The sequence below is a fragment of the Anser cygnoides genome, chromosome 2, assembly GCF_040182565.1.
Source record: "Anser cygnoides isolate HZ-2024a breed goose chromosome 2, Taihu_goose_T2T_genome, whole genome shotgun sequence".
NCBI lineage: Eukaryota > Metazoa > Chordata > Aves > Anseriformes > Anatidae > Anser > Anser cygnoides.
This window is the reverse complement of record NC_089874.1, coordinates 121189559-121208359: the sequence shown is the minus strand read 5'-3', so window position 1 is coordinate 121208359 and position 18801 is coordinate 121189559. Positions and strand designations below refer to the sequence as shown.

The window sequence follows — 18801 nt, the reverse complement described above, 5'->3', positions numbered from 1 at the left end:
TAGATTTAGGGTGTATAGGTTATGGTTTAGAAGCATCTTATTTAAATTCTGCTTACTATGTTTAAGCTGAGATGCAGGGACACCATTACTGAAGCTACATTTAAGTCTGCCTAAGAGTTGGACAATAACTGATATAAATCGAAAAGCTGGTTTTAGATTCAGATAAATTTAAATAAAAGCAAGCATTTATATTTATCCTTTAAAAGCACCACATGGTTATGTTGCAGCCTCACCATGTCCGTATCTAAACATGTCTCTGTTTCCTGTTGCATGTCAGGGAGCTGAGATAGAAGTGGATGAAAATGGCACTCTGGATTTGAGCATGAAAAAGAACCGAAGCCAAGACAAAGTTATGCCTCTCAGTTCTTCCAGTACAGTACTTCCCACTCCTTCCTCATCTCCTTTCAAAACAAGCAGTATCCTGGTAAATGCAGCCTTCTACCAGGCTCTTTGTGAGCAGGAAGGCTGGGATACACCAATCAACTACAGCAAGACTCATGGCAGGAAAGAAGAAGAAAAAGAGGTATTTTTTTTTTTCAGTTTCTGAGTGATTTTTTTCCCATGGATAAGTGGTCAGATGGTGGTCTTTGGGATGACCAGTTTGGTGAAGTTTAAAGGGAATTTATTTCTACAGTAGAAGTTTGAACATTGAGTTAGCTTTAATGTTCTGTTGGATATGGAAAAACAACAACAACAAAAAACTACTCATTTTGAAAGATCTTGCTCTCAGAGCCTATTTTCAGAGATGGAAAACAACAGCCATGCATTTTTATAGGGGTTGTGAATGCCTATAAGCATCTAAGATAAGGAAATCAAAGGCATGCGCAATTAAAGACTGTTTCTTAATTTTTTTTCCTAATGGCTCAGTCCTGTAGCACATACACACAAATGACCTAGCACTCAAAACAAAAAATGCCAAGGTAGTCTTTTCATGTTGAAACATATTTTTTTCACTCCCGCTCTTTATCCTTCTAGATAACTCAATATCCAAGTATTTAAACACATGTTTAGACCCTTGCCTATGGTATTCTTTCAGTGAGGAACTTTTTGTTTTACCTTTAATGTATTTCAGTAAATCTCTGCCAGTGAATCTTAGATCTCACATGTGAGTCTAATGGTTGAGAAGTCAGATGGAGAGCATAAATTCAGAAATAAAGGTATTGCTAGTAACTCCTGAAGGTTTTGGCTACAAGTAGCACAGAAGGATATACAAATACTTTCCACCGATTGTGGTGATTTTTATCCCATACGGAAAGAGCATGGGAAAAATATATGAGTACATACAGATGTCTTCTCTTTTCAACCTATCCAAGGAAATATAAAAGCTCAAACTTGAAAATGCAGCAAAGATGAGCAATTAAAATTTCAGTAAATGGTTTTATTTAGTAACTTTGCATTTTTCATGGCTAATCTTCTAGATTGCCACTTCCAACTTGATAATGGTCTTCATTTTGGTTTTGTTATAATTTGTTTATAATTTGCTCTGTCATGTCTATTTATGTCTATTTATCCTATCTTGGCAACATGGTAGCATAGTTTCCTATTGTCTTTCTGTCCTTTTCTTCTGTTATACTGGCAGGTTCTGTCCCTTTTTTTTTTTTTTTTTTTGAGACTGTCTGAACATGGGGGACATTTTTTTTTCTAAAATTAGAAAGGGACCATCAGAACCTTTTCAGTCAAATTGGGTAAAATCTTGGTAATTAACATAAACAAGCCTGATTGATAGTTTTCTGAAGTAGAATAAAAGATGTCCCACTTTGGAGTTTTTATTCATCTGCAAATACATTTCCTTCTCATTTAGTTTTATATATTAAATAATGGTATTTGAACATTTTAATAATTATGAAATTATCTTTTCTTCAGATACCAAAACTAGCACATTAAAAAGACATAGACGGGGTAAAGCTGTTTAAGGTTGAGGGTGGGGGATTCAGGCTTCCAATTTCAAAAACACCTGGAAATAAAAGACAATTTAGTTGCAAAAAGAACAAAAATCTGTCAGCACTAGGTAGAGACCTGCCAAAATGAGACATTTGCACCATGGTGGATCATTTCTTGGAGGCAGGGTTGTCTTGACGAGTATGTTTCTGTAACTTCTGCAGAGCTGATGATGCTCTCTGACTCAGCCATGAGGCTCTGAGAGCATGGTCCCCATATCAGGGCTTTGGAGCACATTTTATATGAAGTGGTAGACTGAAGGCCCCCTTCATTCCACATAATGGATAAGCATGTCCAGCTTTGAGAAAACTGCCTTGCTGCAGGGGATCAATTGGTGTCACAGACTTGGCAGGGTGCCTGTCATTCCATTCTTCCTCCCTGCTACCACCACAGCTCAGAGAAAGAGCTACGATAGAAGCATCTCTGCATCCCCTTGCTCCCTGCTGGACTTTCAGAAAGCTGAGATAGGTGGCTGCCTGCTTCCTTGGCACTGGTACAAGGAACTGGAGGCATCAGCATACTACCCAAAAGGACATAAAGATGCCCATTCACGCTCTCTTGCCCCTTGCACTCTTTGCTTTGACACTGTATGGTTTGTTCCCAATGGAGGTTCTGGACCCAGACCTCTTCTGTGAGCTTTTGCTATCCCAGGGAATGTCTATAAGTCCAGTGATCTCAAGGCCAGAGGCTCTGTTTTGCAAACCGAAGACTGGCAGTTATCCTCATGCAAAGAAAATGACTGATTATATCTATTTCTAATTCATTGTTATCTGGTTCATATGCACAACAGTTGCTTAATTTTGGTGGTAATTTCCAGAAAATATTGTCTCTCTCTCTCTCAGCGAAATAGCCTGTCCAGATGCCCCCTTAAAAAAAAAATCTGAATTTGGAAAAAGCTCAAAATCTCTCCAAAAGGAAAGCGTCGAGAAATAACTAGAGCTGTCAGTTAGTTCAACTGTCAGTTCTCCAAAGATTTCAGGGCTTAAAAATGTTAAAAGTGCCAGATGCTATTATCTGTTATTCATGTTACCATTATGTTCTGGTCTTTGCTGAAATCAATATAAACTTCCATCTGTACATTAATGGGGTTTCATTGCTTGCTTGCTTTCTGTAGTGTGCATGCGTGAATACACACATGCTCTACAGAAAATAGTAGTATTTGAACTGATTGGGCTGGTTCTGATTTTCCTTTTAGTCTGGAATTCTTCAGAATTTTAATAACGTTTAATTATAAATGAAATAAATTGAAATGGCAAAGGAAATATATATATCCATATATTTGGCCTTGATTAGCTGTCATGATCATCACTTAAATGACCAAAAAGTGGGAAGCACTAAAGGTGTTTTTCCAAGGGCTTACCTCTCCATCTCAAGCTAAATCTCTTTGGAAGCACACAGCCCAAGGCATGATGCTCAATGCTCAGTCCTAAGTGTGGAGGCCAAGAAATACTTGGTCTTTAGGGCTGCTCATGTCAAATAGATGTGGTCCTTTCTGGGCCACACTCAAAGGCCAAGAAAGGTGGAGTTTTAATATTCTTCTGCTTGCATTCCCGTTGTGCTGTCTTCCTTTTGCATCTTCTACACATCTGATGATTTTATACTTATTGAATAATAGCAGTCTTTCACAAGCTGCAAAGGCAATGCTGAATAAATCATCTGTTTAAATATCCATATATCTATATCTCATTCCTTAGAGATATACTAAGGGATATTAACCAGGAAGCAAACTGTATTACCACTTTGGTCCTTAGGAGATTTTTTCTTTTTCAAAGGAGCAGTTATTATGAAGTTTTTTGCAGGCCTTTTTGCATGTATGTGTGTTGGTTTAAAAAATACGACAGTTAATCTCAAAAAGTTAATTCAAGAAATCCACAATTAAAATTAAAAAAAAAAAAAAATCCTTCAAAGATATAAAATGAAAATATTGCAATTCAAAACTCTTTAGTATCAGTTATGTTGGTGGCAGTGGAAATACTTATGTCAACCTTAATCTTGCCATCTTACTTTTGTTAAACATTCAGTGGAACATCATTAAATGAAGCTGTGTATATCAAATGTAATACTGTCATATTTTGTCAAGTCCTGATATGTACAATTCATAGTCAGTCCTCTCTGTGCAGCAGGTATCAAACAGTGACATGAATAGCTCACACACAGAAGTTTCTTTTTCATCAAATCTTCCATTTGAGATAAAGAACACAAGCTATAACTGAAAATAGTAGGAAACCCTGCAGCATGATCAGTTGTAGGTACTCTTGCTGGCTGCAGTTGTATCCTGAGGTTCATCATGAAGTTCAGGAGCCCACTAGAGCATCCAAGTGGTCTTTCCACCACTGTCTATACCTGGCTCCTTTCAGATGGACCCTTGACAAGAGATGGAGGAAGGTGGTGTGTGCCCAGTCTTCATACTTTGTTAAGATTCATCTGAGGCATGCACTAAGTCTTTAGAAACACAGCATTAGCCTTCAGTTCAGTAATACAAATACAGCCTATTGGAGTTGATAGGAAATGTGCACAACTAACAAGCCAGCCTTCTTCAACCTCCATTACATTAAATGGAAATAATCTTACTCAGAGTTTTTGGGGTTATTTTCAGAGTTATTTTCATGTCTGGGCTCTTTCACCTGGCAACAGAAGGTCACAATTTTTGGTTTATTTTGGGAGCTTTTGATTTTATGGGGTGTTACAATGGTGATAATCCCTGTAGAATCTTTCATTTGCATATATGTAAGAAAGGCAGGTCTGAACATGTCTGAAGACAAAGTCAGTAACTAGAACCCTCTTTCTGCAGATTGCAGGGGCAAAAACACCCCCATATGCCATGTTTAATTTGATGTTCCAAAATGGTCTTTCAGGTTTCTTGAACCCTGAATAAAACTCATTCCTTTTTCCACTTTCAGTCTTTAGCATTTTGGTTTACCACGTATGGAGGACGTTCAACAATTTAGTATTTCTGTATGAACATTTTAGAAATACTGTTTTTTTGTTTGTTTTTTAATTTTCTGTATTACTTCTTCTGTGAAATTTTCCTGTAGAAATAAAATTCTAAGAACATGAAATATATCGGCTTACTTTTATATTTTAAAGATTTATTTGATAATTACTATGGAAGAGTTTTTAGAAAATAAGATATGCATTTTTGCTTTCTATATTTGTAGCAGATGAGATTAATCCCAAAGTAACCCCACAAATGTGGCTCCAATAATCAGTAGTAATTGATATATCAATAATATGGCACGGTTTCTATATGTATGTATAGTGTGAGATATAGTAGGCAGTAGGTAGCCAGTATCAGAAAGCAGAAGGAAGTCATATTGAGGATCCAGTCTCCAAACAGGCAAAGATGAGCTGCCAGAATTGAGGACCATATGGAAGCTTTATCAGAAGAAACACCCCCGCAGAGCTTACAAGTCCCGTTAGGCATAATCTCCCTTTTCAGTCCAGATTCTCCTCAGCTCTCCACTCTGTGCTTAACAGCTCTGCAGACATCCCTGCCCCTCTGTCCTGGCACATTCATCAGCTGCACAAGCCCAGAGCATCTACAGCACCAACACTGAGAGTTCAGCAGAAACTGGAAGCTTCTCCCCTTAACCGCAGGCAGCAGCTTCTGCTCCTACATGCGGTAAACTTTGGGTGCTACCTGCCTGAGTATCAGAGTGAAGTCAGAACATGAATTCCCAGCAGGGATTTATAGAGATTTGATAAATGATGTTAAGGGTTTTGGAGATTTCTTGAATAACACAATATCCACAGAGCATACGTCAAGAAAGGAAATATTTAGCGTTCATAAAAATAATAATAATTGAAAACATTAATCCTCAAAACAATATAAAATGCTATTTGAAATTGTCAAGGACCTTTTTGTTTCAGAAAATGAAAATGTAATATTCTTCAGGGCTCTGGATTTCCAAAATGCCTTCCCAAAGGACTTAATACCCATAGTCTGTACCATCCATCAAACAGCCTTGTAATGGTGATGATTTTAATCTACAAATAGTAGAAATCAATAACCACCCTTTCCAGCCTGCTGATAAGAAAATGTCAGTGTTTTTTTCTGAAGATTTTATTTTAACAAGAATCTTCTCTTTGCATAAGACAAATCATTGCATTCTACAAACCTATAAAGTTTTGCATTTATATATTTTTATGTACAATAACTTTATGATTATAATTTTGTAACACAATATGGCACAATGGTACTCACTTTGTGTGCAAAACTCAGTGAGGTACTTGCACAGAAAAATCAAGGATATACTTGCTGAAATCTTGTTTGGCTCCATTTATTCCAAAGCCACTTTAATTTTCCCTGTGTATTTTTCTTTGATCTTTATCAGCGTTATGTAAATCTAAACCTGATTTTCCTTATGTACAGCTTAAAACAGCATCTACTTTCAGAAACAATTTCACAAGTATACAGTTCAACATTTTAAAAAGTCTACCTATGATTTCTTGAAATTATTAATGTATTAAACTTTCTTAATCTCTCCTCATCACTTCTTATGGCACAAAACACTTGTTTTACAAGACATTCAAGTTACTTGTTGAAAATGTGGAAGGTCTTGTCAAGAGAAACTTTTTTTCACATTCTCATCTAATATTTCAGAAAGATCCAGTGAGTTCTCCAGAAAATATGGAAGAAAAAAAATATCCAGGAGATATCTCCATACCAAGTCCTAAACCCAAGCTCCATTCAAGAGATCTCAAAAAGGAACTCATCACGTGAGTCACAAAAAATGCCATGTTTTCCTCTGCCCTTCTAAATACTGACTATGCTGTTGCTCTAAATGTGGGTTTGGAGTACATTTGAGTGAGCTGAGCAGGGAGACTTCCACGACTGATCACTGCAGGTAGCTCCCTGTTGTAGCTATGCAACTGGGTAGATGTGAGGTTTGGCACAGTTTTCTTAGCATGCTACAGGTAGTCTGTGCTAATATTTATGTAATGAAATAAACTTTATTTGGAAAGTCTTCATTATAGTTCTACTGCTGAGGGTTTGTGCAGAAGTGTTGGGGATATCTCAGACTGAAAAACTGTCAACCTCACAAGACAAAATGCAAGATAAAAAGGAGCTGCCCCAAGGGTTTTCCAACCTGTAGGTAATCTGTGTTTAATTCCTTCATCTGCTTCCTTCAAAGCAGAGTTAGTCATTCTGTCCTGCTGAAAACCCAGTGGACACACAAATTCACACTCCGGAAGAAAAGGTTAATGATCTCTTTTCCCAATTACAGAGACTACCTTTTTAGTCTTAAGTTCCAAAATTTTGCCATCAAAAACAGCAAAGAAATCAGGATAATTCTATTCAATCATTTTGCACACAACCACTTGTTTCAGTTCAGAATATTTTCAGTAAAGTTGTCCCGGCCAGCTCATAACACTAGTCACTTTTTAAAATCCCAGGCTTTTCACAAAAGCCTGCTGGATTCACATCAACACCACTTTGATAACAATAGAGGGGTTTTTGTTTGGTTAGTTTTGTTTGGTTTTTTTTTGTTTGTTTTGCCACCTGGGACTTAGCAATAATTTATACCACTTGTTTGTTTGTTTATTTGTTTGTTCGTTTTTGTCCCCCAAACAGAATACCTCTCTGTGCAACTGCATTCCATATAGCTTAGTAATGATGGTCTATAAAATATCACTACAGGATCGCCCATAAATAAACAAGTTGCATCCCGTCACCCTGTGTCCTGCTCCCCAGACTCAGTGGCACTGAATCAGTTAGATCTGCCTCTGTCTTTAGAAATTACATTTCCCTGGGGCAAGCTTCTGTGAAGAGTGATTCTTTCACCTCATGCGGTGCAGCCTGCGTGTTGTCTACTCAACACATTGTATCTGCACTTGTAGTTCATGACCTAAATTGCTAGAGGTCGTGTTTGTTTTGCCACCTCTAAAACAGTTGCATACAAAAATCACTGAGAGTTTATTTGCTGAAGACTCTAATAGCTTTTCTTTTCTAATATTTATTCCTTTGTGATATTGACCTGTTTTGAGATGTCTGTAAAATACATTTCTAATCTCCTAAATAATAATTCCCCACATTTACAAAAGCAGTGATAACCTTACAGTGTATTATTTTCACATGGTGAGTAGAAAGAGGTACCTTAAATATACCCGTCCAGAAAATTAAATAAAAAAGTTTTAATGCATCAGCAGATTCTATAGGCAATATAGGGATCAGACTGCATTTCTTTGATCTCACTGAACTTAGAACTCATACAGAACAATCCAGTACAGGTGGCTCCATCATGAGGAAGCTGTTAAAATGACATAAGTACTTGTGGAGAAAAATTTTCTGACACTGTTAGCTCAGTTGCAGTGAGCTATTGTATGAATACCAACTCCTTGCATGTGCTTTCTCTTTTTTTTCTTTTTTTTCTTTTCTTTTTTTTTCTTTTTTTTTCTTTTCTTTTTTTTTTTTTTTCCATATTAATTCTCTTGACCAAAACTGCATCACTCAGTTTGAAATGGGCTGTGAAAATAAGACTCATGTCCTCCTAAGTCTTTTTTACAGATTTAAAAATGTTCATAGCATTCTGTCAGTTCAAAAGAAATAGCCAGATGAGGATCTCCTGTATTCCTTACTCAGGGAGCACTAGCTAAAAGCTTCTGTACAGCTTTTGGCTTGACCTTCTTAACCATGGGCCCAGTGAAAGAAGACAGAGCCCTTTAAAAGGTGACTCTGCAGAACTAATGTTAGAGGGCTTAAAATACTATAGAAAGGTACATTTAATTCACCTATTCTTCCCCCTCAACACACAAATTGCATTTCTTGCCATCTTTGCACTCTTGCAGAGGGAAGATATGATAAATCAAGACCCAAAGTGATAAATGAGCTCAGTGCTATGACCAAAGATGGGCTGAGGAAAAACAGCAGCTCTAACATTTGCTCCAGGTCAAACATGTCAGGAAAACGTGCTCATTCTGAACTTCAGCTGATGTGCTTTTAGTTTAACACACAACCATAATACCTATTTCTCACTTACTTCAGCAAATAAAGAATAGATGTGTTTCTAAACAAGGTGCTTTATTTTAGTCAGAGACTGAGGGAATGATTTGGGATATTATTATTCTTTAGTCTTTGTTACGCACAAGGTCAGATCAAAACTTCAGCTCTAGGATTTATGAATTGCTGTCAAAAATTGGTAGCAATAGTGAAATTGTCCTTTCAAGAATACAAATCATAACTGAAAAATCTATGCAAACCATGGTGGTTTCACATTACATAGATCAAAAAATAAGGTTCTGGCTAATTTGCATTGTGGAAATAGGATTATTTTTTCTTGTCCATATATGTTTCAAGTAGTAATTGAAAACTAGAATTGTTATGTAAGTTTTGTTAGTTTTTTTTTTTTGTAGTGTCTTAATAGTTATGAGATGGGTAATGATGAATATGATTGCCCTAAGTACCATTATGTAAGTCATTGTAGGGTAAGCTATTCGATGTATTATACATACTCATTTCATCTTTGCATACTCATGCAATTTCTCATTGCATCTTTGCATAGCTGTCCGACTCCAGGATGTGATGGTAGTGGTCATGTAACAGGAAACTATGCCTCACACCGCAGGTAAGAAACAACAGGAAACCCAAAGCAGGAAATTAAGTTACTTTTATCTGTTGTCATTTAACATTTTTATACTAACCATGGATGAGTATTCAGAAGTAATTTGCAGAAAATTACCCATACAGTAATGTGCCTGTTTTTTTTTTTTTCCTTTTTTTTTTCATGTTTTTGTTATATTTTGTGAAAATCTGGACTCAATAGACATATGGACTTAGGCAGGATGTGCTCAAACTGTATGTCTTAGCAGAGACCTGTAGATAAGTCATTTAGTTAAGTTTTCATTTCCTTAAGTGTACAAGCACTCACTGTACAGATGCTGGTGCATGGGATTTTAAATTACATTCCTGTAGATATCTCTGCAGGTGATTTTGAAATTCATAGATTTGCTAATACATTCTGTAGATGTCATTTATTTCCCTCAGAATAGCCTACTGTCAACCTGGGGGTTGAAACAATATTTTTCTGCCTTTTCTTTTGGGAGCAAGGTAGAAGCAGTTTCTGCCTTTTCCCAGAAACACGGGCAGATGCTCTACCTGCCCTTTACGTAGGCAACATAAAGGAAGTATTCTGTGTAATACTGTCTCACCATGCAGCTTTACAGAAATTTTGAAACCTCTGGCCCTGACCATATATTTTCCCAGTAACTTAAGACATACAGCCTTTATGGGCTGCTCTTTCTTTGTCAACAGCAAATATTTGAGGTTCTGTTTTTTTCACATTTTAAGTCATAGATTGTCTGGAGGTTGTTGTTTTAAGAAAAAATATTCTGTTTTAGTGAAACATTCCACAATGTTTTTTCAGTGTTTCTGGGTGCCCGTTAGCTGACAAGACATTAAAATCCCTTATGGCTGCTAACTCACAGGAGCTTAAGTAAGTACGGATAATAATAAAAATGTTATTCTTGTTTATCTTTGATCAACATGTTCCCTACATTAATGCAGTTGCACATCTGAATTGCTCTGAGCAATGAAATATGAAATATTTCAGTGAAATTCATCAATTGAAGCAGAGTTTATTTCTCCATTTGCCTTTCTTCTTTTTTGTATCCTTTCATTTTCGTTTTCATGAATTAGCTAGGACCCGGGGGAAAAAAAATGTAAACACTGAGAGGCCTCTCTCAGTGTATTTCTGACTTAGAAATAAAGAGGAAATATCTAACATGTACTACTGATCTGGCAAATAACCCAGTCTGATCAGAGAAGTTAGACTAAATCCAAAAACCAGACCAGAATTCTTGTATATCATTTTTTGTCATTCACTACCATACACTATGAGTTTAATGTCACTGAAGCAGACATCAAGTCATATGATTTTGTGCTGGCATAATTCTCACCATGAAATGTCACTTACAAAAGGACTGTGCAGGCTCTGCTATATAGACAGATGTATAGGGACATATGAATATTTCAAAAATCTGTAGTCAAGAGAGGCACTGGCAACCAGTCATCTAGTCATTGAATTGGCTTTGTCAATAAGGACGTGGGAAAGAGGAAAGGATAATTAGAGTTCTTTCATAGCTTTCCCTCTGCAACTTGTAAATTGGATCCTGTAATAGATGGCTTGGAAAACTCATGAATGCATGTAAAAGAGGGAGAATCCTGTGACTGTCCTTTCTGTCCTTTAGGTTCATCCCTAGTCCAGATAGAAGAAAACCTCTGACCATGGCACTATTATGGTGTTATAATGATATTTATAGTAGGACTGACTACACATAGGATTGGCATGTATGTTTAGTCACAAGTTAGCTTCCCAGATCAAATGTAAGTGGTCTCATACTCTAGTCCAACAGCATGAATTATAAAAAGATGCTTAACTAATGGTAGCTGTGGAGATGAACCTGCTGGAGATGTGGCAAATTGGCAAAGGCCACTAACTTTATATAGGCAAATAGTTAAAGCAGTTCCCAAAGCCAGTAGAGAAACTGACACACTGGCACAATACTTTTCAGCTTTTAGATCACCGAGTCTCAAAGGTATAAAATCTAGTTTTAGTATGTTTTGAAAAGAGCAGCACATGAAGCAGGGAACTGACTTGTGAAAATGCTGACAAATTTGAAATCATTTGCTGAGTCATATATATTTGTCCCTGCTTTTGTTGGCTTTCTGCCATACATAGACACTCACACAAATATTTTGAATAGTTGCTCCTCATGCAGCCCCTCCCCCCATATTCATGTGTGAATAAGGAAATTTGCATACCAATATGGTTATTTTTCCAGTAAAGCTTCTAGAGTTTTGGTCATGCCATAAGGAAAGAGGAGCAACAGCATATGACTTAAATGACAAACTGCACATTGTACGCCATGTATAATAAGTGAGTTGTGAAAGACAAAGTCAAAGTTCATGAACATTTCACAGACAGAAATATGTTGCATAACGCACTTAGCATTTAATTTCAATTAGCTAGAAAAAGAGCAAAAATCAAAATCTGTTCACAGACAATTTGCAAAAGGGAAAAGGGCTAAATAAAATTATTTTCCACAAATGTACCACTGTATTTTAGCTTCCTGCAAACATTATTCAGGTGAAATTTTAAACAAAACTCTTATTTTGAAAAGGGTAGTCTAAATGAAATCTAATGCCAAAAACTGCAATCAGTTCCACACTGGTATAGTATAGCGATATCAGTAGTTGGTTTTACTTCAAAGGGATGTGAGAAAAGGGCATAAATGTTCGTAGAATCAGGCCACCAAAGTACCCTCATGTAGTTAGGCGTGAATATGAAAAAGCTGTGTATTTTTTCCAAATGTTAGTCATGTTTAATTTGCCAGAATCAAGATAGGATTTTGGCTTTAACTGTGAATCTCTAAGCCAGCAAAGATACAAGGCTTCCATGTGATCTACAGTTTGAAAATAAGGAAGATCTGTTCAAAAAGTGAACTTCTGAGTTAGATTCAAGAAATTTTATATCTGAGGATTCTCGCTGCACAGTGCAATCTAAGCTGGTCAAATTAAAATATACAAATGTTGATAATGACTCATGGATTTTAAAGCTGTAAGGGACAGTTGTAACTGATTATCTTGATTCACATTCTCTCATTTCACCAAAGAGCTTCTTAGAAAACCTTAAAGAAGTTTAAAAGTGTACTTTAGAAAAATATCTTATTACATTTCAGAACCTTTAGGGAATAGGTAGAGTGTCCTATCCTCAGATTATTTGTTCTAGAGGTTAAATACCAATTATTAGGAGAGATTTTACCAGTTCTTCTAGATAGGTTTCATACAACAATTTCATAGTTATACATATTCCATAAACAGCCTGGCATATTCTCTAGTCAATACCTTTATTATCTGACCTCCGTGGGTTTGTCTTAACTAAAGTTTCTATCCAACCATTTCTATAACCTTTACAGTGACTAAAAGTGTCAGAAATGCTGCTAGATCAGCAGATCAGTGTATCAATTTTATGTGAAGTTGTAGTTCATCTACCTAAAGATAGAGTAACCCTCTTGGAGGAGGGCATAAAATGATAGTACTCAGTGCATGGTTTCAACAATTTATATGTGAAATCACTGTAAGATTTGTTCTTAGAAAACAGACTTGATGTGTAAGAGAATCTGTAACCTACACTGACTTGAGAGCTGACATCTTTTAGCTTGAGCTCTTGAGTCTTCTGATCCTCCAAAATAAATCTGTTTTTCTTGGCTCTGCCCAGGATTCCATAACAGAGGGTGACTCCCTGAGCTAAGGCACCAGTCCAAACTCATCAGCCAGTTAAAAGCTGAAGATCCACAGTATTACTGACTGGAAGGCAATACACTGTTGGTGTATCTTGTATTGTGGAATTTCACAGTCCATGCAAAAATATAACCAATATTTAGAAAGCCTGACCCAGTGGTCAAGATCATAAATCTTACTAGTGAAGATTCTTACAAATCTGTCAGTAATCTGCCTGAAACATCATCTTTTAATTACATCAATATTGAAATTATCTCACTCAAATCTTTAAAGACTACTTTTAAATCTTCAAAGAATACTTTAAATACTAATTTGGTTGTGCAATCTAACCAATGTCAGGAGTGACAAACACAGATGGGGAGATTCAAAATTAGCTCACTGTCTTAAGTCCATAACTCTCAGACTCATGATCTGAATGTGTCCCATAAAGAGCTCTTGATGAATTAAAATCCATGTCCAGTCTATGTGGACAGCTCTTCCATCTGTGATCATCTGATAAAACAAGTAGCCAAAATTAATACCCATAGTATTTGGCAGGTATTCTGGTTTTACTTATGAGCATTCATGCTCTCCAGACATCTGCCCTTGCTGCCTGCTCCACATAACGTTGTGCCCAGTCCTTGTCCCATGCTCATACAGGTCAACATTTAGTTCTACTCAGTCAAGCATATTTGGCACTCTGCGACCCACACCTCTACCTTCACTGTCAGTGTGAAGCATAGCATTCTGCCAAAGTATTTTGTTGAGAAAATGTCATCATGAAATGTTTTGACATTTAAATAAAAAAAGTCTCTCCTTTATTCAGTTGAATTTATTTGCTGAATTCCACTTGAATCAGTGAATAAATTTGGTCTTGTCCAAAAGAAATCATATTTTTGACAAATTTATCATTTACAGAGAAACATTTTTACATATTCTGTTAAGAGATACACCTGCATACTCAGATGTGACATTACAATTATATTTGTAGGTGTTTTCCATGGCAGCCTACCAACAACCTGATTAAATCACTCATCTCCTCATCTCAGGACAGATTCAGTAACAACTGAGACCCTTACGAGAGTATTGAACAGTGCAAGCTTCCTTAATGTTTGTTTGGCACTACTCTTTCTGTTATTCTGATACTCTGTAAAAATCATAGAATTCAAAAGGCCCTTAGGGATAGTTAACATAAGAATGTAGTGCTGTACAACACAGAAATGTAGACACGGCTGGCACAATTTCTAAAGGTAAATATTTTGGTTATGCTGCTTTGTGTGTTGAGGCATGATTCTCTTCTAAAACACGCACACACAAACAAAAATTCAATACCCTCAAATGAAAAAAAAAAAAAAAAAGATTACTTTTTCAGAGATTTCATTACTTTACTCTCTGAAAGATTACTTTCAGAGATGGAAAGTCCTGCTCCAAAACCCACAGAAGTCAATCTACTGATTCCAGTGGGCTTTTGGAGCACATTTTTCATGTACTGCTAGCGAGTGCAGAGCCTACCCTCCCAGACCACCAGCAATGACATACTAACAGGCAGGTTTGTTTCTTTACATTGTATGGACATTTTAGTATTAAACATTCACACTTGAAAAGGCTTCTGCATGTTGCACACATACACAAAAAACCCTTAAAGATGGGACATAAGCATAATCTGATTGCCAAACTGAATACCCAATTGAATCTAGTGTTAGACAGATATAGTCCTGTGGTATGGTTACAGTGCTAGAATATAGAAACTACTAAATTCATATTCTGGCTATTGCACCAACTCTATTGATGTCCAAAAAAGTAAAACAGCTTCTCTGCTTCCATTTTCCCTGCTGTAAATACTGGCAAAGGGCTTATTTATATCTGTATCTGTAAATATCAGACAGATAACAAAAAAACACGTAACAGTAAATTTACAAAGAGATCTATATCAATCTGCTTTTTATTTTTATTCTTTTTTTTTGTAATGTCGACCCTGTACAAGGAATAATGTTTGGTGAAAACAGTGCTATGAAGTATAAATCTACATATTGTATGAAATATGTCATTTTTTCTTATCAAAATTCTGTTATAAAAGAAAAAAATGAAAGCAATTTGATCATTTAGAGAAAAAAAATCATCAAGAACTAGTTTTAATTATTCAACAAAAGCTGTGTTGTTCTTTCTTCCACCCTAGACAAAATGCACCAGGTACACGTTGTTTACTGTTATCTTTGAAGTCATGTTTTGTAAGCTCCCTGTATTATTTTATAGGTGCCCTACACCTGGTTGTGATGGCTCTGGCCATGTGACTGGGAACTATGCATCACACAGAAGGTAGGAACTATCCCATGATTTTGGACTGCAACCCTTGGGGTTCTTGCCAAGCAGCATCAAGAGAAGTGGCTTTTGTTCTGTGTGTTTCTTTCAGCTTATCTGGTTGTCCCCGTGCCAGGAAAGGTGGTATCAAAGTGACTCCTACCAAGGAAGAAAAAGAAGACCCTGAGCTAAAGTGAGTACAAAAACACAGGTCTAATAGCTGTGAAAGGGGAAAAAAACAGTAAGAGTTCAGGAGTTGATGCATCACAGGAAATGACCTACTTAATCTGAGCTAGCTGAGAATATGCCCCAGAGCTGAAGCCAAACCAAATGTTTCTGCTTCTAGTGAAGCTGACGGAGTCCATCAACTTGGAGCTTGAGCAGTGAGAAAGGATTGCTGTGTTTGCTTGCACTGTTTCTATTGTTTTAAACAGTTAAATTTTCACTAAAAGCAAAAACTGAAAACTCAGTAGAAATTCACTGCATGACTTACTTGAGTGCAGATTCCATTAAAAACAGTAAGTGATAACTGACAGAATACAGATGTGAAGATTTAGTTGCACTCAATATTGTACTTAATGCTTGCTAATGATAGGAGAGAAAGCATAACACTGACAGAGCAGCACAAAAATAAATAAATAGATAGATAGCTCTGGTGAGGCCACACCTTGAGTACTGTGTTCAGCTTTGCGCCCCTCGGTACAAGAAGGACATTGAGGTCCTGGAACGTGTCCAGAGAAGGGCTATGAAGCTGGTGAAGGGCCTGGAGCATAAGTCCTATGAGGAGCATCTGTGGAAATTGGGGTTGTTTAGTCTGGAGAAGAGGAGGCTCAGGGGAGACCTTATTGCTCTCTACAACTACCTGAAAGGAAGGTGTGGGGAGCTGGGGGTCAGCCTCTTCTCACAGGTAACCAGTGATAGGACTAGAGGGAATGGCCTCAAGTTGCGCCAGGGGAGGTTTAGGTTGGAAATGAGGAGACATTTCTTCTCAGAAAGAGTAGTCAGGCATTGGAACAGGTTGCCCAGGGAGGTGGTGGCTTCACCATCCCTGGGGGTGTTCAGGGAAAGGTTGGACCTGGTGCTTAGGGACATGGTTTAGTGGGTGACATTGGTGGTAGGGTGATGGTTGGACCAGATGATCTTGGAGGTCTTTTTCAACTTGTAATGATTCTATGATAGATAGATGGATGGACTGATAGATAGATAGATAAGTAGACAGGTGAATAAAACTAACTTACTTTGCAAGTATTTGCATGAGACAGTACAAGTTTTCCAGATACAGAAACTTACCCTCTGCTTCATGCTAGAAACATAGAGAGAATGGTGACTTGTAGATTGTGATTTATTGCCTGTAATAGAATTTCTAATTTCTTTTCTGGTAAAACAATATCTAAATGAATTGTTTAATTTCTTAGGCAGTCCAACTATATTTTAAATTGCCTAATCTTAAAATCAGCTGAACCCCCATAACATCTTGACATGAATTGGATGCTCAGGTATAGTGAGTCCCAGGAGACCGAGTCTTAAAAAATTAATGCAAAGTGGCATAGGCAGATGGACGTATTTCCTCAGACTTTCTTGAGACCATCTTCACCTGTTATCTCTAGTGAAAACATGGGTTCTTTTGCTGTGTTTCTATAGATGTCCAGTGATAGGCTGTGATGGCCAAGGTCACATATCAGGTAAATACACTTCTCATCGCACTGCTTCTGGTTGTCCTTTGGCTGCCAAGAGACAGAAGGAGAGTCCCGTCAATGGGTCTTCACTATCCTGGAAACTGAACAAACAAGAGCTGCCACACTGTCCTTTGCCAGGCTGCAACGGGCTGGGTCATGTTAATAATGTTTTTGTCACCCACAGAAGGTATAACTTTGTGTTTTCTCTTTTCATTTTCCTTAACATTCCACTGTTGAAATGGCAACAAATGAGGTTACAGTCTGAATAAATTGTGCTGAAGTCATTTAAGTAACGAGACAGTTTACATTGCATCTGATATTGGTCAGAATAAGTTTGAGAGAGCTGGGATAAACTTTTAACTCTTATTTTATGTTCCCATTACAATGTGACTTTCCAAGGTCTTATCTTCAGATTACCACAGTTTCTATATGATTTAAAATTTAATAGAGTTCTTCCCTAGGCAAATATAGAGTTGTATCTGTATATCTTTTATAGAAAATGCAAATATCATTGAAATGTCAACAGAAAAGATTTAGCAAGAGGAATAGCTGCATTCATTTCATCTTTCTACCAGTGGAAAAGCTGTTTTCATAGACTTCGTATTTAAATAGCTAGAACCACACACACACAAAATGTGTAGAACTCTTATGGGTTACATGAGTTTGCAGTTACATCAATTTTACAAAAAAAAAAAACCTATTCTTACAAAGTAGGAAACATATATACCAGTAACAATAAACACCAGTGTTTTATGTATCATTGTGAAAACATGAAAATTATTTGAACATGATGAATTAATATTACTCAAAGTATATGGCTACAGAATCAGATTTATTACCTGGTAAATTTTGGTCTTCCAAGTATAATGGGAATTAAATCTCTATTCTATGCCTCCTTTGTTTTTTTCTAACATTCTGAATCAACTTTCCAATACAAGAATGTCTAAGATGACTTGAACAAATTCAATTAGAGTAAGCACAGTATGATTCAACAGAACTCCATGTTAAAAATTCACAGCCTTTGAAATCTGGTATTTAAAGGCCCCCCATCAAGCTCCATTGCTCTTACTTTTTCTTTCCTTTCAACCCTTCATTTGTTTTGATGAGCCACTCCTGTTTCTCTCTTTTTTTTTTTTTTTTTTTCTCCTTCTCAGCCACATGTCTGGAAGTCCCGGTGTAGCTCTGCCCCAGCCCACTCCCAGTTCAGGACTAGACTTGTTTTTTACTTATTTGGCTGCAAACTCCACCGCAATATACAGTTACACAGAGCTTTTAGTTCAGCTGCTGAGACAATGTCCTCCAGTTTGGGTGACCTGTTGGCAGGCCTGACTGCTACGAGGTGCTGTGGCTTTGCTGAATCTATCAGCAGCAGAGTCAGATTGCCTGCTCTGACCCCACCTCTCCTTATGAGGTGTTTGCTACTGGAAGGCTCCCAGTCCTCAAATACAGCTACCCAGGAGGAAACACACACCATAAGTCCCTAGGTGAAATTTTAAGCAGCCTGCACGTGAACCTTAGCTTTTAATGCTATCGCCTTATCTATATAGAGGATGTAGTGAAATCAGCCCATCCAGGGAATGCTGAGGGATAAATTAATTAAAGAGTTTTGAACTACTCATATGTGAAGTTACAGAGACCTCTCTGTAATGGAGAAGAAACCTCCAAAGCAGT

The 18801-nt window shown here is 37.1% G+C and overlaps 1 protein-coding gene across 5 annotated transcripts in view; it reads left to right on the top strand.

Moving 5' to 3' along the window:
- Positions 1 to 18801, top strand: part of ST18 (ST18 C2H2C-type zinc finger transcription factor) — a 178108-nt gene that overhangs the window by 150347 nt on the left and 8960 nt on the right. For all 5 annotated transcript variants that reach the window (XM_013184970.3, XM_013184971.3, XM_048072433.2 and 2 more), the window contains 7 exons: positions 278 to 523; positions 6542 to 6657; positions 9441 to 9503; positions 10302 to 10370; positions 15410 to 15472; positions 15567 to 15647; positions 17096 to 17317. In XM_013184970.3, the coding sequence (XP_013040424.1) occupies positions 278 to 523; positions 6542 to 6657; positions 9441 to 9503; positions 10302 to 10370; positions 15410 to 15472; positions 15567 to 15647; positions 17096 to 17317 (860 nt within the window). The remainder of the gene's footprint in view (positions 1 to 277; positions 524 to 6541; positions 6658 to 9440; positions 9504 to 10301; positions 10371 to 15409; positions 15473 to 15566; positions 15648 to 17095; positions 17318 to 18801) is intronic.